At 36.8% G+C, this 26,204-nt stretch overlaps 1 protein-coding gene across 1 annotated transcript; it reads left to right on the forward strand.

Moving 5' to 3' along the window:
• Nucleotides 1–10,063: 10,063 nt before the first annotated feature.
• Nucleotides 10,064–15,546, forward strand: MRPL15 (mitochondrial ribosomal protein L15). Its single transcript, XM_024578276.3, has 5 exons — nt 10,064–10,240; nt 11,048–11,202; nt 11,720–11,885; nt 14,402–14,525; nt 15,024–15,546. The coding sequence occupies exons 1-5, from the start codon at nt 10,133–10,135 to the stop codon at nt 15,359–15,361; spliced, it is 891 nt and encodes a 296-aa protein (XP_024434044.1). The 5' UTR covers nt 10,064–10,132; the 3' UTR covers nt 15,362–15,546.
• Nucleotides 15,547–26,204: the final 10,658 nt, after the last annotated feature.

The raw sequence follows: 26,204 nt of genomic DNA on the forward strand, positions 1-26,204 counted from the left end.
GCTCCTGGTGGTAGGGAGTTTGTAGCTGCAGTGTCCTTCTGGCTTCTCAGCCTCCGAACCTGGGTGACAGCTAGCCCTTTCTGCATCTCTTCTCTTCTTACCAGTCATTATGTGGTGGCTTCTATAAATCCATGGTTATAATATTTCAGTTCAACTAACTTTCAGTTGGTTATTTAGATGGATGGTTTTATAATTTAGTTGTGAATACAGTTTGGGACCAGAAGCAGTTGAGTATAGCTTCCACCTACTTTGCAATCTCTATATGTGGATTTTCAACTGCAGGGGGATGGGTATCCCCAAACTCTTGGTTGTTGAAGGGTGAACCATCATTGATCTCTCTCTTCTTCAGGTAGGAGAATGAAATAAGTATAATAATTGAAAAAATACCAAATCATCATTATTTTCAGATAATTATACCGAGGAAAAATATGATAAAATTGATTTAAAAATTACAAGAAAATTCAGAAATATAGCCAATTACAAAGTCAATATACAAAAATGAATGCATTTTTTCTAGCTACAAACAATGGCTGGTTAGAATATCTAATAGAAGAAAAAATATGCACAATGGAAATTTTAAAATATATATTTTGTCAACACTTAAGAATGTACCTATATCTTGCAGACAATTGTAACTGAATAACAATAAAAAATTTTTAAGAAAGAATGTACCTATATCAGAAAAAGTGATGAAGATATCAAGATACAGAAAAGACAAATAATTGAATAGAAAGATGCAATGTTATAAGGTTATCAATTTCCTCAGAATAAATTGACCAATACAATGTACTCCCAATTAATTTCCCCATACCTTACATTTTAATAAAAAATTATGTTCCCCCTAGCTGGGTAGTTCAGTTGGTTTAGAGCATCATACCAATACACCAAGGTTGCAGGTTTAATCCCTGATCAGTGCACAGACAAGAATCAATCAATCAAAGCATAAATACATGGAAAAACAAATCACTGTTTCTCTGTCTCTCTTCCTCTCCCTTTCTAAAACCTATTTAAAAAATTATGTCTACTCTAGTAAGATTTTTTAATTTGTGAAATAATTCTTTTTTTTAAAGTTTTTATTGTTATTCAATTACAGTTGTCTGTATTTTCTCTCCACCCCTCCATCCCACCCCAGCCAAACCCACCTCCCTCCCCTGCTTCCATCCTCCCTCTTGGTTTTGTCCATGTGTCCTTTATAGTAGTTCCTGAAAACCCTTCTCCCCACTATTCCTTCCCCCATCCCCTCTGGCTATTGTTAGATTATTCTTAACTTCAATGTCTCTGGTTATATTTTGTTTGCTTTTTCTTTTGTTGATTATGTTCCAGTTAAAGGTGAGATCATATGGTATTTGTCCCTCACTGCCTGGTGTATTTCACTTAGCATAATGCTCTTATCTTTGTTCTTCTGTACTTATATCTTATTTTCTTGCTTTTTAAAAGTTTTTTCTTTATCACTAATTTTAAGAAATATGATTATGACGTGGATTAGTGTAGGATTTTTTGTTCTGCTTGGGGTTTATTGAGTCTTTCAGAAATATGATTTTATAGTTTTTGTTAAATTTGGAAAAATTTCATCCATTTGTTTTCAAAATTTTTTATCCCATCTCCTTTCCTCCTTTCTTGCAATTCAGTTATGCCTACATTAATACACTTGACTACAACTCATTGATATTTATTTTTCCACTTTTTCTTTGTCTCACTTTAGATTATTTCTATAACTCTATTAATCTCTATTTCTAGTGTCTAACCTGCTGATAATGCTATCCACACCAGTTTTACTCAGACATTATAATTTTCACCTCCAAATTTTATTTTATTATTTCTTAAAAAGATTTACTTACTTTTTAGAGACAGGGGAAGGGAGGGAGAAAGAGGAGAGAAATATCAATGTGAAAGATATATTGATTAGTTGCCTCCTGCACGCCCCTAATTGGGGAATCTGGGCCCCAACCCAGGCATGTGCCCTGACAGAATAGAACCTGTGACCTTTTGGTTTGCAGGCCAGGGCTCAACCCACTGAGTCACACCTGCCGAGGGTTATTATTATTATTTTTAACCCTCACCCCAGGATATGTTTTAATTTTTAGAGAGTAAGAGAGAGAAAGAAACATTGATGTGAGAGAGAAACATCAATTGGTTTTGCCTCCCATGCATGCCCTGACCAGAGATTGAACCTACAACCTTTTGGTGTATGGAATGATGCTCCAACCAACTGAGCCACCTGGCCAGGACTCACTTCTAGACTTCAGTTGTGATTTTATTTTTGTTTGCTGCCTTTGATTTTGTTAAAAACACATAACATAAAATCTACCCTTTTAATCATTTATCAGTGTTAAGTATCTTCATATTGTTGTAAAATACTTTTTAAAAAATTATGCATATCTCAAAATACTCATCCTTTTCTTTGAACTATATTTATACTATTAAGACATTCTTGCCAACTATATTGTCTCTGTCATTTCTGAGTCTTTTGTCTTAATTTTCTTTTCATTCTAGATCATATTTTCCTGCTTCATTGCATATCTGGTAACTTTTAAATCAGGTACTGAATACTGTAAATTTTATTTTGTTAGTTGCTGAAGTTTCTAGGGATATTTTTGAGGGGTGATGCAGTTATGTCACTTGTGACCAACTTGATCCTTCGGAGGCTAGCTTTTCTTCGTTAGGTTGGTTTACTACCACCTTTAGTACAGAAATAACTTGGTCCTAATACTTAACAATATTCTTTTGAGAATATCCCCATGTTAGATTATTTTTTATTTAGCTGGTAGGAACATAAAGTATTCCTAGCTCCGTGTGAGCTCTGGGCTTACAACTATATGTGCAATATTTTATTTCATAAGCTGGGTAGTCAGCACACAGGTATTCAGCTTATTATTAGTTATATTTAATTAAGGCCTGAAATACAATAAAAGGATCTCAAACAGAACAAAAAATTGTTTTATAAAAAAGAAACCATGAAAACAAGTATGTCTTAATACACCACTATAACCCTGACAGCCTTTTAACCACTCTTGCAAATATATATGTATAATGTAAGAAATAATCTTGAAATTAAAATCAATTCACAAAAACCTTTGAGGCAGTTTTGTGCTTTTTTTTTATATTAGCTCTGAGAAGTTAAGGCAGAGAATATACATATTTCTAGACTGTTCTTGACTCTCAGAAAAGCTAAGGCAGCTTGACTGAACCTGAGCAACCTGAAATCTTGAGTAGTGTGAATGAGGTAACATTATGTGAGCTCATTCTTCTAGCTGTGTAAAACAGTAGAAAGCCATTTCCTTACTCTTAGAGGGATATAATAGCAGCAGGACTTGGCAAAACTCACCAGGCCATTTTCTGTTTCTATTGTATGCCTACCAGAGGGACCAGACCTGACAATACTGACGGCTTTACACAGTTGTAGAGCTCCTGCTGCTACCAAAGATTTTATCTATACCTTACCCCCTTTTTTATTTTCCCTTGTAAATATGAATGACTATGGTTGTTCTTAATAATACTTTGCAAATATATCTGATTCTCTGCCTTCTGGGACATGGTGGGATTGTACTCCCTAGATTTTTGGTTTGGGTGGTGTCACGTGAATAGTTCTGGTCAACGAATTGTAGGTGGAAGAGATGTGTTATTTCCCTGGCTAGCACTTTTAATTGCTGGTTTCCATTTGCCCCAGCAACCTGCAAGTATCCAGATGGTGACTACTCTCTCACCCTGCACCCTAGAAGATAGGCAGCAGAGTTCCCAGCTAATCCTCAGTGGGATTACGATGTAATCATGAAATAAACCTTTGCTTAGAAAGTGCTAAAAATCCCTTTGCAGGATTCAGTTCAAATGTACTTTCAGAGATAGCAATCCTTGACCACTCAGTCTAAAGACTAGTACAAAAATCAGTTACTCTCTAAAATATTCTGTTTGTCTTTATTGTACTCCTTAGTCTCAGAAATGATTTTATTTTTTAATTTGTATTTGAATACTATCTACTCTCCACCCCCCCCAAAATACAACTAAAAAAGTTCCATTAGAACAGAAGACCTGCCTGCCTATCATTCACTGCAGTATCTCCATCACTTTGAGGATAGAAAGGCAGAAATCATATCAGTCCAATTCTTATAGACCATGGTAAGAAGTCTGCATTTTATTCTATGGACAATGTGAAGTCACTGAAGGGTATTGTTACTCTATTTTTGGAGAATAGACTGGAAAGGGGCAACAGTGAACATGAAAATAGATCAGTCAGTAGACTGCATTTTTCTAGGCAAGATAATGGTGGGTTGAACCAGCATCGTTTTGTTGAAGTGAGAAAAAGGGAAAGAGACGCATCAAGAATGATTCTCAGTTTTCTGGCTTTAATAACTAGGTAAATGGAGGAGTCATTGATTAAGATGAGGAATATAAGGGATGAGTAATTTTGGTGGGATTGTGGCAAAGTTGGAAATTTAGAATTTCTTTTGACTACTTTAAGGAGATATCCCAGTCAAGATATCAATTAAGCAGCTGGATATATAACAGTTGAATTCCGCTTTAGGTGCAGCTATGAATCTGAGAATTTATAAGCCAAGTAAGATCATTTTGGGAGAACACCTGCATAGAAAAAAATACATTTCAACCTTTAAAGGTCAGATAGTATATGAGCCAGTGAAAGTAACGGAGAGAGATCAACCAGGGATGGAAAAAGTCATCCAGAAATGTGGCTATCCAGAAACCAAACCAGAGAATTGTTTCAAGGAGGGAGTGGTCAACCACCCTGAATGTAGCTAAGAACTCATTTAAAAGAATGGAGAATTTTTATTTTATCCAGCTTTATTGAGGTATGATTAATATGCAAACATATTAATGCATACATTTTGATGAGTTTGGTTATATACATATATCCACGGTATTGGGTTGGCCAAAAAGTCCGTATGGTTTTTCCCATAAAATAAAAGACGCATTTTTCATTTTTACCAATAACTTTATTGATTTGGCTATTTTGACTATGCCTGCTATCTCCTGTGTGGTATAGCATTAATTGTTCTCAATTAATGTCTCAATTTGATTGCTATCAAATTGAACTGGTCTACCTGACTGGGGAGCATGTCCAGTGAGAAATTTCAAGCACAAAACCTTGTAAAACATTTTTGACACATTTCAATAGGCACAGCACCTTCTCCATGCACTGCACAAATCTTTTTTTGCGTTTCAATTATGTTTTTACCTTTCTTGAAATGATAAGGCATACTATGCTGAAAATGTTGCATATTTTCTTCCATCTTCAATATTAAATGGCTGTACAAAAATTCACCAATTTTGATTAAGTTTTTCAAAAATGCATGCTGATATGACAACTGTCATAATACAGTCTAACAATATTGTTTTGAATGAAGTTAATGACACTAAGCGCTACCAAAGCCATCTTAGGATCTTTTTTGACCAACCCAATGCCATCACTGCAATCAAGATAATAAACATATCCATGGCTTCTGTAAAACTTCTTGTGTTCTCTTGTTTTTTTTATTGTAAAGACACTTAACCTGAGATTTACTGTCTTAACAAATTTTTAAGTGCACAACACTATATGGCTGACTATAGGCAGAATGTTATGTTGTAGATCTCTAAATCCTACTGATCTTGCATAACTGAAACTTTATACCTATTCAATAACTTTCCATTTTCTCCACCCCAAGGCAACCACCAATTGATTTTCTGCTTATGTAAGTCTGAGCATTTTAGATACCTCACATGGAAGAAATCATAGTATTTGTCCTGCTGCGACTGACTTAATTCACTTAGCATAACGTCTTTCAGGTCCAAGCATGTTGTCACAAATGGTAGGGTTTTCTTAATCTTTAAGTCTGAATAATATTTCATTGTGTATATATCCCACATTTTCTTTATCCTCTTGTCTGTTGATAGACATTTGGATTGTTTCCATATATTGGTTATTGTGAGTAATACTGCAATAAATATTGGAGTGCAAGTATTACTACAAGATCCTAATTTCAATTCTTTTGGATATATACCTGGGAGTGGAATTGCTGGATCTATGATTGTTATTTTTTAAATTTTTTGAGGAACCTCTATACTGTTTTCCATAGTGGCTGTACCATTTTACATGTACAAAGGTTCCGATTTCCACACATCCTCACCAATACTTGTTATCCTTTTTTTTCATAAGTCATTTTAACATGTTTGAGGTGATATCTCATTATAGTTTTGATTTGCATTTCTTATCAGATTTGGCAATATGGAGGTTATTCATAGGAAAACATATGAATCAAAGAGGAGGCAATAGAGATAGCCCTGGTAGAACTCTTTTGAGGAGTTTTTCTGTGAAAGTAAGCAGAAAAATAGGCACAGCTGACAGATATGGAGAGGTAATGGAATAAAAAAAAGTGTTTTGCTTTTTAAGATGAGTGCTATTAGAGCATTTTTATATGTTGATGAGACTAACCAGCAGGGGCAAAGATTGATAATGCAAGGGTGAGGGAATGGGTAACATTTATTTCCAGCCCCTTTCCATACCCTCTTCACAGTTATCTGTAATTTTCTTCATCCAATATCAAAGGGTTCACTGCTCTCCTGCTCCTGGCTTCCTCTCACTTTCACTAAGGAAAAACACTTCTGTTTTTCACTTCTCAATTTTGATCATCACAAAATTCATCTGTTCTTAGTCCCCTTCTTAATATGTCTTGTTCTTGGTTCATAGTAAAATTCAATAATAACCTAATAAATGAAATTCCTTTTCTCTACCTGACGTTATCCCTGCCAAATGTATGATCTCATTTAGGGAGATTAGGTGGGCAAGTTTTACGTGCCTGTTTTTGTTTTGTCTTGTAGTTTTTTAATCTCGGAAACAGAGGGTTAAGTTGTTCAGAGTCATCATAGTGTATTATCATTATGGTTCATACAGAGCACCTTCTGTGACAAATTTATCCCCTTTGATTTTCACCCCCACTCTCATTCTCTATCCACCTCGAGGATTTTCTTTTTTAAGTAATGAGCTCAAAAGAATTAATCTATGTTGACAGAATGTCAGGCACTGGGAAAGGTGGGGGAAGACTGCTTGGGAGTGTGGGAGGAGAGACCTTCCCAAGGGACTTCAAATTACACCATTTTACAGGGTTCATTTCATTCTTTTTATATAATGAGTCAGTAGTCACTATTAAGTGGGGCTGGTTACAGGACGGACCTTAACTAGATCTTAGGCAGTTGAGATGTTTTCTTATTACACGGTTCCCTTAACTTGATTTTCACTGGGTGTAGCACAACACCCCAACCATGTGGGTGCTTATAAATATTAATGTGCAATGATAATAATGACATAAAACTTCTATAGGCTTAATCACGTTCTTACAACACACATGAAACTCATCAGAGCATTTGAGCTCTTGCTTCCCAGCATATGTCATCAATTTAGCTTAAATAAACTTGTAACATTTTTTAAAGAAGAAATTCATCGAATTATTTTGTTTCATATGCTTAATCAACATGTTGGACATAAACAAACATGTAACCTACAATTTAACAACAAACAACTATTACTCCCACTATTATTAAGTGATGTACACCAATAACATTACATAACCTACACAACATAGAGCATCCACCTCCAAGAAGAGTAGCATATTGTTTTATACTTCTTGTATCTCATTTATTCAATAAAATTTTTGTCATGATAAAAAACATTATTGGTACTAACACTCACCCAGAAGTTAATTACTTAATACAAGAAATGATTTTCTAGGTAGAGGGGAACCTTTCTGTAGATTAGGTCATATTTTGCAATATATTTTGAAATTTTCTTCCCACAAGTATGAAATTTCTGACAGGATGATAAAATATGTTGAATTGAGAAATCTTAAAGGCAGGAACTAGTTTCCTTTTTCCTCCTAGATTTTTTATACTGGATTTCCAAATAGAGTCTAGACCAGGGGTGTCAAACTCATTTTCACGGGGGGCCACATCAACCTCATGGTTGTCTTCAAAGGGCTGAATGTAATTTCAACTCCTTAACAGTTAAAGAGTAGTTACATTTATACAGTCTTAAAATTATTTTGGCCCTTTGAAGGCAACCGCGAGGCTGATGTGGCTCCCAGTGAAAATGAGTGTGACACCCCTGGTCTAGACCTTATCTTCATATTGTTTTATAGCACTCGTATTTTTCTGTATTTGTATTATTAGGTCTACAAGAGGTCTACATTATTTTTTAACTTTAAAAGAATATTCAATTTTGGAAAGTCTCCCATACTAGATTTCAGACAAACTGGGAGAAAGATCCTATATGATTTCAGTAACAGTGTAGTTTTCAGTAAAAAGTTCAGTGCCTTGCTCATAAATATTGCTTAAATGGAGGAATGAAAGCAACCTTTACTTTCTGTAGTTTTTTTATACTTGACTTAAAATAATTTTAGAAAGCTTTAGTTAAACAGAAGTACCTGCTGTGGACAAAAAAGGGGCCACATACTAAACCTGAGAAGCTCAGGGGAGGCCTGCATGGTGGGCCTTATAAACTCAGGGACTGAAAAAACTGCAAAGGAATTTTCATGTCCACACTAAACTAAAAGTGAGTCATGGCTGGTCATCAGGTCCTGGGCCTGTAGGTTCCTTGATAAAGGCCAATCTTTACCTTAAATAAGCCAGTCTATTGTCTTTTTGCATCTAAGATAACATACCCTTGGAATGTCAGAGAATCTTGAAGACTCCTCAGGGCACACCCATGCACCAAAGCCCAAGATTACAGAACCTCTCATTGCTATCTTGTTCCTGGAATACCATCTCTATGTGTGTACATGTTGATTGTTCACTCACCTGTACCCACCAATATAAAAGAAGTGTCACTGCCTTTTACTCTTTATTCAGTCTCAGAGATTCCCTCCCTCCACTTTGCTTTCTCCCACCTCCCTAACTGCCACCAATGAACTTCATGTAACCCTCCTTACGTCTTTTCCTTTGATTTTAATATATAAGATAAGCTGTAAAACTGCCATTCTCTGGAGCATTTTCTCAATCCGTTGAGATTTTGCTTCCCAGCAATCGCTCTGTTTGGCTCAAACAAACTCATAAAAATTCTCTACAGGTTTGGATGTTTCTTCTGTCAAACTGCCCTCCAAAAATTTCTGTTTGTGATCACTAATAGGAATCAGCAGGAAAAAAATTCCCAGGAAGATGGTAAAATACAAAAAGAAAAAAGGAAGAAGGTATTCTATATTACCCTCAACTAAGGCAAAAATTAATAAGCTGACATTTTTAGAGTAAAAATGTTAGGTATTTTGTGCTGCATATACTCAACTTTTATATTATAAAAAATAACTAGTTTTACAGTAGGAGGCAGTGTAAGTTTGAATCCTGGCTTTGCTGATTGTTGTGAGATCTTGGTCAAGCTACCTGACCGACCATTCTGAGCTTACTGTCTCCATCTATAAAAGGTAGTATCTACCTCTACCAATGGTTGTTTAGTTAGATAAATCAAGTAAGACTGACTTAACACAGCGTTGGGCACTTAACAAGCCTTGGTACAGCTCCTATCATTATTAATAGTAAGTGAAGTTAGTATCCCAGTGACTCGGTCAAGGCAATATACATGCACATAGATGAAAATGAATACTTTAATCCTATTCACTAGGTTATTACTAGGGAGGCATTTTAATAGCTGGACCCTTGAGCATTACCTCCTTGAAAAAAATTATTTATTTAAAAAAATACAATCGGTGTCCATACTTACTTGTACACATTATTATTTTCTTATCTTACCGCACGTGATTACCCAAGCTCAAAGCTAATATCTTAACTTAGAGCATTATTTTCTTCCAGGCTCCACGTAGAGATTAGAGAAGACAACGCCTCAAAAGAACTACCAGGCCACACACAGACTCAAAGTTTCCCTAAGGAGCAACATTCTCAGTGCGTGGCGTAGGAACACCTTGTACGTAGAGCGTGCAGAAAACCCCTCACCAACGAACGAACGCTCAGGATATGATCACACGGCCAAAAATAATGGCCGGACTGCTGGCTCGAGGCTCGCCGCCAGGGAGAGGGCGCAGCGGGCGCAGCTGGCACTGCAGTACGACAGGGGCGGGGCCGAGGCCGTAAAGTAGCGTCCCGTGACCGAGTGGACTAGGAGGTGGAAGGGCACCGGTGAAGGTTTCTGGCGGTGCAGGTCATGGCTGGTTCTTTCCAGGGTGGTGGGGCCAGGGCTCTGGACTTGATCCGGGCCCTTCCCCGTGTGAGTTTAGCCAACTTAAAGCCGAATCCAGGTTCGAGGAAACTGGTAAATCGCTGGTGGCGGTGCGGGAAGCGCTGGGGGACGGGGGCCTTGAAAGCGGCCTTTTACGGTCGTGCTGGAGGACTCCTTTCCCGAAAGGTTGGGTTGAACGTTAGGTTGCAATCCTTCATTGCGGAGAGGAAAATCTTCCCATGTGGTTCCGATTCTTAATAAGGTTTACATTTAAAAGTATAATTGTTCATTAGAGCGGAGCGGCGAAGTTGCAAAACCTACAAAATGATCGTCTCATTCAAAATTGGATTTAAAATGAAGTGCTTTTCCAGTGTATCTTTGACTTCATGGGAAATACTTGAGTTGATTTGCTACGTTAGATATCTCTTGAAAATCACTGAATACAGCTCTGAAAAGTTGACATACTGTCATTTAAAAAAATACGTTGCTTTTCTGAGGTCACAGGAAATAAAAATATTTTAAGTTAATCTTTAAATAGAAGCAATATACGTAACAAATACATATTTACAATTAATTGCAAAGTAAATTTTCTCGAATATCCTGTATCATTGTTTGTTGTGGATATTTAATTCTAGCATTTTTCAATGCAAGCCTGTCATAGAATCCTTATTCGTTGCCTTTGAAACACAACTTGGACTTTGTAAGAATCGGCTACATTTTCAGAGGCAAAGAGATAATGATTCAGAGTGTGTAGAGCAGCTAGAACTGTGCAGGGCACGTAATAGTTTTAGCTAGTATGGGTTGGTTGGATGCATAAATGGCATAAAATATATATAGTGAAAAGGTAAAATACAGTTTTAAGAAACGCATCAGTAGGTCATAAAACTCTTTTCTTTGTAGGAAAGACGACCAAGAGGTCGGAGAAGAGGTAGAAAATGTGGCAGAGGCCATAAAGGAGAACGGCAGAGGGGAACACGGCCCCGACTGGGCTTCGAGGGAGGCCAGACCCCATTTTACCTCCGAATCCCCAAATATGGGTTTAATGAAGGACATAGGTAAGGTTGCTTTGGCTTTTTAAAGTAAAAGTCCCTAATTTCACTGAGAATAACTTTAAAAATAGCTTGGTACAAATTTAAATTCACTTTGAAACCAACTTTTGTTATTGTTTCTCTACATTATTTTTGGTAATGAAATTTAGCCTGAATTAGTAGGAAGAAAACCCCAGACATTGCACTCAGACCTGCATAATGGAGATAATAATGCCTGCTCTCCTGGTTGTTGAAAGGCTTAGCAAAATATATATAAAAGTCTGGCCCATTGTGTCACCCAGTAATTTTTCACAAATTTGTTTGTGTAAGTGAGTGAAATAAATGCTTAGGTAAATTATTTTACCAAATAACAAGCAGTATTACATGTTTTTATTACATTCAGGAGGGTTTTATTTTGTTAAAACATCTAAATTGCTTCAGGAAAAAAATCACAGAACAAAGCTTTGAGTTGATTTGGAGAATTTACAGAAAGGTAACTTTCTTATCTTTCTGACTGAGTTTTTCAACTGTTACTTTCTTGTAGCTTTAGACGCCAGTATCAGCCTTTGAGTCTCAACAGACTGCAGTATCTTATTGATGTGGGTCGAGTTGATCCCACTCAGCCTATTGACTTAACCCAACTGGTCAATGGAAGAGGTGTGACCGTTCAGCCACTTAAAAGGGATTATGGTGTCCAGTTAGTAGAAGAGGTAAGTCTCTAGATTAGATTTTTTTTGGAGTTACATAGAAGGGTATTTCTGATTTCCATATAATCATCACTTTGCCAGCATTCTTTCATTACCAGGCCTCTCATCCATGGTCCAGGAATGCTCTTCTGTGTATCCATTCACCTGGCTCCATCACTTTCTTTGGTTCTCTGATCACATGTCACCTTTTGACATTTTTTATGCGGGAGCATTCACACATCCCACCTCATCCCCCACCCCCACAGTCATGCTTTGTCTGCCTTACCCTGCCCAAAGTATTTTTCTTTGACTATATGAACTCCTGACATTTATTACCATATAGTGTATTTAGTTTTTATTATCTTCCTCACTATCATGTAAGTTATTTGAATGCAGGTACTTTGATTCATTGCTATATTTCCTTTATTGGCCCATGATAATCACTCAGCTAATATGGAAGAAAGGAATAAGTCAAATCCAATTCTAGTTGCAGTAAAGAAGTTTTCTATTTTTTATCAATTGGCCAGGAGTTTCAAAAGCAAATAAAGTTGTACACTGTTAATCAACTCCTCCTGTTTCTTGTATGTCAATAATATAGCTGTGTGCACTAGAGGAAAACTTGTGTTTATGGAAAAACCTTTTAAGATTCCTTTCAAAAAATAAACCTTATGGATAAAAGCATTCCAAATAAAATGATTTGAAAAGAGAATACTAAATACATAATTCAGCCTCAGTATTTACTGTGCCTATATAAGGAGATATGTATGTAATTAACCTGTGGAAAAATCCATGACCTCATCAGCCATTGAAGCGCACATCTCAACAGCTTTTAAGTGTGTGTCCTAGCCAAAATAATCGTGACAATTACATTAGGGCAGTGGCTTCTAAGTACTGTTACATATCATTTATAGCTTTGTAAATAGGTTGACCTTTGCTGGATTTCAGATTTGTAATAAACAGTGACTATTAAGACTATTTTTATCCTTCAGTACAAAAATACCAATTTGGGAATGTATGTACTAAAGGAAAAACAAAAGAAACCTAACCGATACACAGATATTCCTAAAAATCCTTTCCATAATACTGAAAATAATGGAACTAACTCCAATGCCCAAAGATACAAAAATGGTTAAGCAATTATGTCATAATAATTAACAATCACAGATAATATGATAAAATGTTATTTTATTGAGTCAAAGTTGCCATTGATTATACAAATGGAGACTGGAGTTATACATGGAAAAAATTGTGAGAAAATATGTCTTGAAATTGATGGAACATTTTTGAGATACACATTAGAATTTTATAATTAAGAAAAGGAACTTGATTTGGGGCCAGCTTATTTCAGCCATACCAAATTAGCAAAATATTTTTGTCACCACTAAAAGAATGCTATTGCCACCATCTTTTTATTTTTGTTAGAATGTTTTAAAATTAAAGTAAAATAGTCCCGGCTGGGTGGCTCAGTTTGGAGCATTGTCCTGTACACCACAAGTTTGTGGGTTTGATTCCCAGTCGGGGCACGTACCTAGGTTGCAAATTTGGTTCCCAATTGGGATGCATACGAGAGGCAACCAATTGATGTTTCTTGCTCAAATCAATGTTTCTTTTTTTCTTCCCCACCTTTGTCTCTCTCTCAAATTAATTAACATACCCTCAGGTGAGAATTAAAAAAATAATAAAAATATCGTAAAATATAGCACACACATCCTAACTAAAGTGACCAAAAACAGAACTTTAAAGTTCACTACTCCATTTTTTTAATGTTGACCATTCTCAGGAAAGGTAGACATCATCATCATTATGTTTATTATTAACAGTTTAGGGGCTATAATAAAATCAATAGTGAGTGCAAAGTAAATTTCTATTGTTTTACTTTTTTCCCTAGAGGGGGCTGACCCCTCTAAAGCTCAGATATGGTTGTCAGATCTTTGTTCTTTCCCTGGTTCTAGCCCACTCATCCCCCTCTTTAATCATCTCTTGGCCTCTTACTTATTTAGGGATAAGAAAGTTAAGTTTTTATCTATATTATACAGCACAGTGTAGTTAAGGATATAGACGCTTGTGACTAAACTCCCTGGATTAGAAACCTAGCTTTGTGGTCTTGGGCAGTTTCTTTAACCTCTCTGCATCAGTGTCCCCATCAATGACATTGTTTAGCAGTAATTCTGTCATAGAGTTGTTAGGAGAATTATACTGGGGGATGAGTGGGCTAGAATTAGTGACGTACTGGTAGTGGGCAGTTACATTGAGGTCTACTAAATACATCAAATGAAAAGAAAGTCATCCCTGATTATAGAGAGTGAAAATTGGTAAAACAAGAGATCTAAAAAAATGTAAAAAATCTGACATTATTAGATAGGATGTCAGAGCAGAGGTATTTAAAGTAGGAATGACTAAAAAAATAACAAATAAAAAAAATAGGAATGCCTGTTACATTGTAGGTACTTAGGAAGATAAAACACTGTAAAAAGGAAGGTTGCCATAATTTACTTTTATTCAAGCTATCTACTAACAGACTTTGTTTTAACATATTACAGGGTGTTGACACCTTTACGGCAAAAGTTAATATTGAAGTACAGTTGGCTTCAGAACTAGCCATTGCTGCAATTGAAAAAAATGGCGGTGTTGTTACTACAGCGTTCTATGATCCAAGAAGCCTGGGTAAGCTTGTCTGCAGTCATTTTCTTTTCTTCTTTGTGTCTTCCTGGCTGCTGCGAGGATTTTAAAAGTCCTCATTGTTCATTGACTTGCGGTTCAGGCACTTTGGTTTTCTGTTTTAGGATTTCTTATTAGTGGTTTGGCTAGTGGGGCTCCATCTTTTTTTAATATACTTTAACCAGTATGACATAAAGAGGTTTAGTTTTCAATTTTAAACATAAGGCTTAAATATGATGTTACCTATGCATAAGAAATTCATTATTCATTGGTAACTGAGGAGTAACTTTGACTTTTAAGATGTAAACTTTCAAAAATGAAGCATTTCCATTTTCTTACTTAAGACAAGCCTATTTAATTAAAACAAGTTCTTAGAATTAAGCTCTTGTTAATATTTAAAAATTAATTAAAAGATAATTATTATTAAAGAACATCTTTATATATATATATATATCCATCCAGTATTTGTATCTTTTTTTTTTTAATTTGAAAATGTTTTTTTAGAAATTCTATGCAAACCTGTTCCATTCTTCCTGCGGGGACAACCCATTCCAAAAAGAATGCTTCCACCTGAAGCCTTGGTCCCATATTACACTGATGCAAAGAATCGGGGTTACCTGGCGGATCCTGCCAAATTTCCTGAAGCAAGACTTGAACTTGCCAAGAAGTATGGTTATATTTTACCTGATATCACTAAAGATGAACTCTTCAAGATGCTTAGTACTCGAAAGGATCCAAGGCAGATTTTCTTTGGTCTTGCTCCTGGATGGGTGGTGAACATGGCAGACAAGAAAATCCTAAAACCTACAGATGAGAATCTGCTCAAGTATTATAGCTCATGAATTCTCTTCTCAGAAAGCGGAGTTGTAAGAGAATACTGGAAAAGGGAATGAAACATGTATTTCTCATTGCATTTTCTTTGTAATTCTTCAGATGGCTTTTAAAAAATGTTTTTGGTGTAATCATATCTTTTTTTTCACTTTTATCTGAAATTAAAATAAAAACGCAGTAAGCAAGGACCGCATAGAGGAACTCAAATTGTGTGGGTTCTATCAAAGATACAAACTCCCTGGTGGCCTGCCAAAGGAAGATTATAACATTTAGAATATTTCTAGCCCTGCCTAGTGTGGCTCAGTGGATTGAGTGCTGGCCTGCGAACTGAAAGGTCACTGGTTCAATTCCCTGTCAGAGCACATGCCTGGGTTGTGGGTCAGGTCCCTAGCTGGAGGCATGCAGGAGGCAGCTGATGGATGTATGGTGTATTTCTCGCACACTGATGTTTCCTTCCCTTCCCCTCTCTCAAAAAATAAATAAATAAAATTGTTTTAAAAAGAAACACAAAAGAAAAATAAAGACTAACTTTAAAAAAAAATTTCTAGCTGATTTTTTTATGATCTTTTCATCCAGGTCTTATCATTGTTGCAAATCAGAATGAATGGGTAAGTGGTATGGGATTTATTTGCAGGCCTGCTCAGTCAAGGTTAGAACAGTTGCTAGTGAGCAGGTGCCCCCTCTTAGTCAGTAGCCTCAAGGAAGCCCTGCTACCCCCTGTTAAGACAGTAAGCCTTCAACTCAAGGAGGTTAAGATGTGGAATGTGAGTTTAAGATTTAAGACTGGTGAATGGCTTCTAAGTAGTACAGTATGTTCTAGCAAATTGAAACAAAATTTTAAGTGAGTTTTCTCAACTCTGATGCACAGACAATTCACAAACAAGCCACTGTTTTTTCTTGATGAAAATGTTCTAATTCTTATTAATATACACTTATTTCATAGATATTATAGACCTTTATCTTTTAGTCATTTTAAATGATGTTGAAAAATTTTTCAGTGAGTATATAAGCCATAAAAACAGTAATGTGAAAATTAAACACAAGTTAATATAAAAGATTCAGCAGTCAGTAAGCTTATTTAGATTTTCAAAGTTATATCTACCACAGCATAGATAAATGATTCTCGGCTATGTATTTTCTTAAAATAAAAAAATTTAAAAATCTAAATGGTGCAATATTTTGTTTTGTTAACTTATTTACCTCATATACTGCTGGCCTGAAATTCAGTTTATAGTTTATATATCAGAAGTATATCTCAGTTTTTATTCAGGATTATATAGTTTGGTTAGTAAACCATTCCTTAGTACCAGAACTTAGGAAGATCTGTTAGGATCATCCTCTGTGATAGCCACTCAGGAATTTCAGAGGACAGGCAAAAACTTAAAACCGTGTTTTCATTTTTCAGATACTCCAAGTGACAGAGTTAGGGTGTTAGGATTGGTTTTGGCTCCATTGATAGGAGCCCCAAGTCACAGTTGCTTGAATGACATGAAGTTCTCTTTTCCTCTCAGAGTGCCAGGATCAGTGCAGGGCTCATTGCTTCCTCTGCTCCACAACATCTCAGAGCCCATGGCTTCTCCCTGTTTAGCTCTCTCATGTCTAGAGTGAGATGGGCATCTTCATAATCCAAATTGAGATCAACAAGGAGTCAGCTTTTCCTAAGGAAGATTCAGAAAAGCTCCACACAAAACCTATGCTGAAATCCCACTGGCCAGAGCTCGGATACAGTCCTCTTCTGCAAAGCAGCCTGAAGCCTTTACTTCAGTAACATATTCTTAGCTTAAAAATTCTGGTACAATGGGTGAATAAGAGGATATATTGGAGAACGGGAATTGACAACTATTTTGCTATCGACCAAACTTCAACCTCTAGGTTAATTGACTTACAGTAGAAAAACATCAGAAAAAATACAGAACTCTTTAATTTTATGTTTAGTATATCCACCATTCTGGAATGCTGAATTCAGTAAGTTATTAAAGTTGGTAAGTTGGTTAATTCATCAATTTTGGTGAGCAAAATGTTTTGAAAAAGAGTGGTGACATAGCACCATAAACCATCTGAGAAAAATCATTTCTTTATGTGCTTTTTCTAAATATTTTGAAAGCTATCTTAATGCTCCCTATGTTAGGTATCTGAAAAGTTACATTTGAATATAGTGTATGGAGGAAGAGAGATGGGTGGCAAAGAAAAATGCTAAGACACGAAGAAAATTTTTTCGATTGTAAGTCACTAAGAGTCAGGAATATAATACATTTTCTTTTTTTAAAAGTCACTGCTGGGGAAAGAAACTTCCTGTCATTATAAAAGTAATTCATGTCTTTTGATATTATGGAATAGTGAAGTGTAAAAGGTAAAAGTCTATTCTCATTTTGTTGCCCAATGCCTTTTCCTAGAGCTGACTAAAACCACTTAAGTTTGGAGTCCTCGCTTTTCCCAATCAAAAAGGAATAGACTTGCACATTCTGAATTTGCTTATTATATCTAATGTATTTCAAAGACACTTTTTCTAAGTATTTTTCATTAGGATATTTAAACTTTGCACCCCTATTCTTAAGCTGTCTGAAATAGGAGCCGTTAGATAAGTCACTTAACGTTTCTTAACTGTAAAAGCAGTGACACCACATCTTTGTATGATACAAGAGTTGTGTAAGGTGACCTAAAGTCTCCAGGCTCTAATACACAGCGAGGATAAAGATGCTGCCTTGAACTGAGGAAAACTTTGTCATCAATCTATCTGCATAGAAATGAACTTCCTTAAATTTAGACACATCTTACCTTGTTCTGTATTTGGGTGTGAAATGGGGCATCACTCTAGGTAAGTTATTGCCTCAACTTACTTAATTTATGCTGCTTGAGGTTTTCCTTTTGTGATTCAATTCACAGTTGTTAGATAGGCAGGTATTGCCTCAACAGCAAAGTTCCTAACTGGAAATAAGGGAGGAGATTAGTCAGATAAGGGTAGATTACATGGGCAATAGCCCTCCAAGTCTCAGTTTTTTTGCAGTTTTTTTAAATTGAATTTATTGGGGTGACATTGTTTTGCAAAACCATACAGATCTCAAACATACAACTCAATAAAACATCTGCGCACACTGTATCATGCACCCATTGTCCCCATTTTCCTCAGCTTTGCTCACCTCCACCCAGTTCCCACCCCACTTTCCCTCTGGCTGTCACCACACTGTTGTCTGTATGTATTATATATGGTATATATGTTCTTTGGTTAATCCCTTCACCTTTCATCCAAACTTTCAACACCCTCACCCCTCTGACAGCTATTAGTCTGTTCCATGTATCCATGCCTCTATGTCATCAGTTTATTTTCATTCGATTCCACATATAATTGAGATCATAGGGTATTTGCCTTTCTCTGTCTGGCTTATTCACTTAGCATAATAATCTTCAGGTCCATTCATGCTGTTGCAAAAGGAAAGATTTCCTACTTTACAGCCACATAGCATTCCATTGTGTGAATGAATGTACCACAGCATTTTTATCCACTCATCTACTGATGGGCACTTGGGCTGTTTCCAGATCTTGGCTATTGTAAAAGTGCCATGAACATAGGGATGCATGTATTTTCTTGAATTTCTGTTTTGGGATTCTCAGGATCTATTCCCAGAAGAGGCATGATAGATCTAAAGGTGTTTCCATATTTAATTTTTTGAGGAAACCATACTGTTTTCCACAGTGGCTGTACCAATCTGCATTCCCACCAACAGTGCACTAAGGTTCCCTTTTCTCCAGCACCTGTTTGTTGTTAATTTATTGATTCGTAGTCATTTTGGAAGGTGTGAGGTGATACCTCATTGTGGTTTTAATTTGCATCTCTCTGATGGTTAGTGACATTGAGCATTTTGTCCTATATCTATCGGCCACCTGTATGTCCTCTTGGGAGAAGTGTGTATTCAGGTCCGTTGCCCATTTTTTAATTGGATTGTTCATCTTCCTGGTGTTGAGTTATATAAATTCTTTACATACTTTGGAAATTAACCTCTTACCAGATGTATCATTGACAGATATGTACTCCCATACAGTGAAATGTCTTAATTTTTTAATGGTTTCTTTTGCTGTGCAGAAGCTTTTTAGTTTGATGTAGTCCCATGTATTTAACTTTTATCTTTGATTCCCTTGCCCTAGGAGACATATCAGCAAAAATATTGCTGTGAGAGATGTCTGAAATATTACTGCCTATGTTTTCCTCTAGGATTTTTATGGTTCATGACTTACATTTGAGTCTTTTCTCTGTTTTGAATTTATTCTTCTGTAAGTTGGTGCTCTAGTTTCATGTATTTGCATGTACCTGTCCAGTTTTTCCAACACTATTTATTGAAGGGACTCATATGCTCTTGCCTCATTTGTTAAATATTAATTGACCATAAAGGTGTGGGTTTGTTTCTGGGCTCTCTGTTCTGTTCCATTGATCTGTATGCCTGTTTTTATGCCAGTTCCAGGCTGTTTTGATTACAGTGGCCTTGTGGTATAGTTTGATATCAGGTAATGCAAACTCTCCAACTTTTTTCTTTTTCAAGATTGCTGAGGCAATTTGGGGATTTCTTTCTTTCTTTCTTTTTTTTTTTGTTCCATCTAAGTTTTTCAAATATTTGTCCTAGATCTAGGAAATATGCAGTTGGTATTTTAATAAAAATTGTGTTGAATCTATAGGTTGCTTTGGGTAGTATGAACACTTTTATGATGTTAATTCTTCTAATTCCTGAACACAGTCTATGCTTCCACTTAAGTTGTATCTTCCTCAATTTCTTTCTTCAACTTATTCCTAGGTACCTTTCATTTTATTTTATTTTTTACGGATTGTTTTCTTAATGCCTGTTTCTGATAGTTCGTTATTGGTGTACAAAAAATGCAACTAATTTCTGCATATTTATTTTGTATACTGTTACTTTGCTGAATTTGTAAGATCTAGTAGATTTTTGGTGGAGTCATTAAAGTTTTCTATGTACAATATGTCATCTGTGAATAATGACAGTTTTACTTCTTCCTTTCCAATTTGAGTGCTTTTTGTTTCTTCTTGTCTGATTGTAGTAGTTAGAGCTTCCAGTACTATGCTGAATAAGAGTGGTGAAAGTAGACACCCCTGTCTTGTTCCTAATGGAAAGGGAAATGCTTTTCTTTTTGCCCATTGAGTTTGATGTGGGCTGTTGGTTTGTCATATATGGCCTTTATTATGTTGAGGTATGATTCCTCTCTTTCCACTTTGCTGAGAGTTTTTATCATAAATTGGTGCTGGATTTTATCAATACTTTTTCTGCATCTACTGATTTGATCATGTGGTTTTTATCCTTCATCTTGTTTATGTGATATATCACACCTATTGATTTACAAATATTGTACAAACCTTTCATTCCCAGAATTAATCCCACTTGATCCTGGCGTATGATTTTTAAAAGAGATTTTATTTATATATTTTCAGAGAGGGAGGAGAGAGGAAGAAAGAGGGAGAGAAACATCAATATAATAGAGAAACATTGATTGGTTGCCTCTTGCACTCCCCCAGCTGGGGACCTAGCCCATGACCCAGGCATGTGTCCTGACTGGAATCAAATCTGCAACCTTTTGGTTCTCAGGCCAGCACTAAATCCACTAAGCCACACCAGCCAGGACTGTATGATCTTTTTAATGTATTGCTGGATTTGGTCTGCTAATACTTTGTTGGGGATTTTTACATCTATGTTCATTAGGGCTATTGGTCTATAATTTTCTTTGTAGTGTCTTTTTCTGGTTTTGGAATTAGGATAATGTTGGTCTTATAAAAAGAGCTTGGAGGTCTTCCTTCTTCATGAATTTTTTGTTTGAGTATAGGTGTTAGTTCTTCTTTAATATTTGATAAAATTTGCCTATGAAGCCAATTGGTATAGGACTTTTGTTTGCTGGGACGATTACTGCTTCAATTTCATTATTTTGTAATTGGTCTATGCAGGTTTTTTGATTCTTACTGATTCAGTTTGGAAGACTTTCTAAAGATGGAATTTATCCATTTTTCCCAGGTTGTCCAATTTGTTGGCATATAGTTGTCCATAGTATTTTCATACAATCCTTTGTATTTCTGTGATGTTAGTTGTTACTTCTTCATTTCTGATTTTATTTATTTGGGTCTTCTCTCTCATTTTTTTTTACTCGAAGAGTCCAGTTAAAGGTTCATCTATCTTGTTTATCTTTTCAAAGAACCAGCTCTTGGTTTCATTGGTCTTTCTTTTCCTTTTCTTTTTCTTTTTCTTTTTTTTTTTAGTTTTTTTTAGGTGTTAGGTTGGATTGTTTGAGATTTTTCTTGCTTCATGATATAGGCCTGTAGTGCTGTGAATGTCCCTCTCAGGACTGCTTTTGCTGTGTCTCATAGATTTTGGGTTGTTTTGTGTTAATTTCCATTTGTTTCAGGTAATTTTTGTCATCTTCCTTGTTATTAATTGCTTAATAACATATTATTCAGCCTTCATTTGTTTGAATGTTGTTGAGTATTTTTTGTTGTAGTTCATTTCTAGTTTCATACCATTTTGATTTGAGAAGATGCTTGATATGATTTTAATCTTCTTGAATTTGTTAAGACGTATTTTGTGTCCTAACAGGGGATCTGTTTGTGAGAATGTTTCATGTGGATTTGAGAAGAATGTATATTCTGCTGCCTTGGGTTGAAATGTCCTGTAAATATCAATTAAATTTATCTGATCCAATATCATTTAAGGTTGCTGTTGCCCTGTTGATTTTTTTTGATCTGGAAGATCAATCCATTGATGATGATAGGGGGGTAAAATCCCCAACTATGACTGCACTACTGTCAGTATTTCCCTTAATGCCCACCAAGATTTCTTTATATATAGGTTTGGCCAAATGGTTTATTTGTTGTTTTCCATAAGATGGCCCTAGTAGTGCTTAATTGTCTTTAACTTCATTTGAGACAATTTTGTTAGATTGTACTGTGACAGTTGTCATATTAGCGTGCATTTAAAAAAAATCAAAATTGGTGAGTTTTTGTGCAGCCACTTTAATATTGAAGATAGAAGAAAATATGCAGCATTTTCAGTGTATTATGGTTTATTTCAAGAATGGTAAAAATGCAACTGAAACACAGAAAAAGATTTGTGCAGGGTGTGGAGAAGGTGCTGTGACCAATCAAATGTGTCAAAAGTGGTTTGTGAAGTTTTGTGCTGGAAATTTTCACTGGACAATGTTCCAGGGTCAGGTAGATCAGTTGAAGTTGATAGCAATCAAATTGAGACATTAAATGAGAACAATCAATGTTACACCACATGGGAGAGAGCCGATATAGTAAAAATATCCAAATCAATGAAGTTATTGGTGAAAATGAATCATGTGTCTTTTATTTTACAGAGAAAACTAAATGGACTTTTTAGCCAACCAAATATATAGATGCTTTTTTTTCCCTGACAGGGAACGAAAGTTAGGGAAACTAGAAAGCCAAGTTCAGAAAACACAGAGTCCCAATTAAGAGACCCACGATAAGATAGATCATAACTAAAATGGCAAAGGTTAAAGACAAAGAGAAAATCATAGAGGCAGCAAGAGAGAGACAGTAAGTAACTTACAAAGGAGTTCCCATAAGGCTGTCAGCTGATTTCTCAACAGAAACAACAGGCCAGAAGGGACTGGAATGAAATATTCAAAGTGATGAAAAGCAAGGCACTGTAACCAAGACTACTCTACCCAGCAAGGCTATCATTTAAAATTGAAGGTAAAATAAAGAGCTTCCCAGGAAAAAGACAAAAAAAAAAAACTAAACTAAAGGAGTTCATACCACCAAATCAGTATTGCAAGAAATGTTAAAGGGCCTACTTTAAGAAGAATAAATACAGAGAGAGAGGAATATAGGTAATGAAAAATAAAATGGCAATAAATAAGTACCTATTGATAATAACCTTCAACATAAATGGATTAAATGCTCCATCAAAAGACACAGAACAACTGAGTGCATAAGAATACATGACCAATATATATGCTGCCTACAGGAGACCCACCTTAGAACAAAGACAGACACAGACTGTCAGTGAGAGGATGGAAAAAAGTATCCCATGCAAATAGAAATGAAAAAAATCTGGGGTAGCAATAGTTACGTTTGACAAAATAGACTTCAAAACAAAGCCCATAATAAGACACAAAGAAGGCCACTACCTAACACTAAAGAGATTGAGCCACCAAGCAGATATAACCCTTGTAAACATATATGCAACCAACACAGGAGCATGTATGTATTTGGTTGGCCAAAAAGTCCATTTAGTTTTTTCTGTAAAATAAAAGACACATGATTCATTTTCACCAATAACTTCATTGATTTGGATATTGTTACTATGTCGGCTCTCTCCTACGTGGTAGAACATTGATTGTTCTCATTTAATGTCTCGATTTGATTGCTATCAACTTCAACTGATCTACCTGACCCTGGAACATTGTCCAGTGAAAATCTCCAGCACAAAACTTCACAAACCACTTTTGACACATTTTCTTTCCCTGTCAGGGCAAGAAAAGTTCCCTGACTTTTCTTTCACCAAGTTAGGGAAGTTTTTATCCATTATTTCTTCCAACAGGTTCTGTATCCCTTGCTCACTCTCTTCTCCTCCTGGTGCCCCTATGATGTGGATGTTGTTACACTTGATGTTGTCCCAGAAGTCCCTTAGACTTTCCTCATTTTTAAAAAATTCTTTTTTGTTTTTGATGCTTTGCTTGTTTGCTTCCTGTTGCCTTGCCCACTAAATCACTGATTTGATCCTCTGTGTAATGTAACCTGCTGTTCATTCCTTCTGGTGTATTCTTTATTTCAAATACTGTATTCTTCATTTCTGATTAATTCTTTTTTTGGTTTCTATTTTCCCTTTAATACTTGTTCTCTTTGTTTAAGTTCTCATTGAGGTCATCCATTCTTCCCCCAAGATCCTGTAGCATCCTTATAACCGTTTTTAAATTGCTTCTGGTATTTTGATTGCTTCTATTTCATTTAATATTTTCCTAGAGATTTCTCTTGTTCTTTCATTTGGAACATATTTTTTGTCTCCCCATTTTTCCTCTGTGTATTAGGTAGATCCACTATGACTCCCAAACTTGTTATGGCTTTATGATCAAGGTGTCTTTTTGGACTCAGTGGCACAATTTTCTAGATCATGTGAGCTCCCTGCTCCAGGAATGTTTCTTGTGGGTTATGTACACCCTCCTTTTGTAGTTGAAACTCGAATGCTGTTGATCCTTTTGTGGGTGGAGTTAGCCCTTTAGACTGTTGATAGTAAGGGTGTACCCTACCTTGATCACCATGTATGAGATGCTGTGCCAGGGCTGCCCCATGAGGCCAAGTTGTTTCCCAGAGGCCTGGTACCTGCTGGAATACCCCTGTGGGTGTGCCACTTTTGTCTAGTTGGGACAAGCCCTGTTGTGATCTGGAGCCCACCACTGTTTGAGTTAATTCTGGGTCCAGGTGGTCAGGATTCAGGTACAGGTCAATGTCAGCCGTTGTGTTTAACCAGCCTTGAGCTACCTCTCTGGAGTGACAACGTGTTGTTTGCTGTTTGTGGTTGCATCTACTGGACCTCAGTGCATGGGAGTGGCCAATCTGTGTGTAAGGGGCAGCTTCCTCCAGCTTAGAGCTGGGAGAAGACCTATAAAAGAATGGAGGCTCCCTGACGTCCACCTTTACCTGTCAGCTACTCTGCCTCCCTCTGAGGTTGCCTGGTCTTCCTCCAGTGCCTTCCAGAGAAAGATTGTAGAGTGGACTCAGGCTGTCTGCAGCCCACAGACCCTTCCACAGGTTTTGAGTTTGGTAAGGTTGGACAACCAGAGTCAGGAGGACTGGGCTGCTGGGTCCACGGTCTGAGCTTGCAGTGGAGGTAGGAGTCCCCCCCAACCTGCACCATGATGTAGCCACACACCACAGCACCTACCTGTCTGGTTCCTGGACAAAAACCTTCCCCCTGAGACATGGTCCAAAAATTCCAGTTCTGCATGGCACTCTGGTCCCGTGGAACAGTCAAACTCAGCAGGACTGGGCCAGCTGTGTAATTCAGCTGGTGGGACGAGGGGTTCTGGCTCTTGGCTTGAGGTGGGGTAGACTGGCCGTCTATCTAAAGCCACACAGTTTAGTCACTGAGTCTCTGCCAACAGCCTCCCCAGAAAAAATAAAACCCTAAAAGTCACTGCTGGGTGCAGTCAGCAGACCCCTCTGCACGACTCAAGTACAGCAGAGTGGCCTTGCCAGTGTTCGGAGAGTGAGTTGTGCACTCCCCAGTCTGGTGTTTTAAAAATAGGAGTGCTGGTCCCTGGGAAGGTGGCATCTTGGTCTCCCAGGTGGACTGGATCCCCACTGATTCCTTACCGCTAGAAGTTATGCGGGCTCCTCTTCCTGACTCTGTTGCTATTTGCTTGGTGATCCTTGCATCAGCGACACCTGGACGTGGGGGATATCTCTTTCTGTGTCTCCACCCTTTTTGCCAGTCTCTATGTGGCTTCTGTAAATGCTTAGTTATATCAGTACAGCTAGCCTTCGGTTGGTTATTCAGGTTGATTCCTCTCTAATTTAGCTGTTAATCTGGATTGAGGCTGGGAACAAGCGAGTGTAGCTCTCACCTACTCTGTAGCTGTTTTTGGAATCTCTCAGAATGTAATCTTGAGGGACCTTAGGTTCTCTTCCCCCTACCCCTCCAAGCAGAATGCTTAAACTACACTGAGCAACAGTTAAAGATGGAAAAGGCAAACATCAGAGTTGCTTAATTGTGGCTGTTTAGGTGGCCTACAGGTGTAAGGAAATCTGGATGGAATGATAAAGGGAAGAATAAAAACAGGAAACAGATGTCTGGTAACGTGGAATGTTCAATAGCACTTAGTCACTGAACAAGGGCTTAG

Source organism: Desmodus rotundus, chromosome 8, assembly GCF_022682495.2.
Source record: "Desmodus rotundus isolate HL8 chromosome 8, HLdesRot8A.1, whole genome shotgun sequence".
Lineage (NCBI taxonomy): Eukaryota > Metazoa > Chordata > Mammalia > Chiroptera > Phyllostomidae > Desmodus > Desmodus rotundus.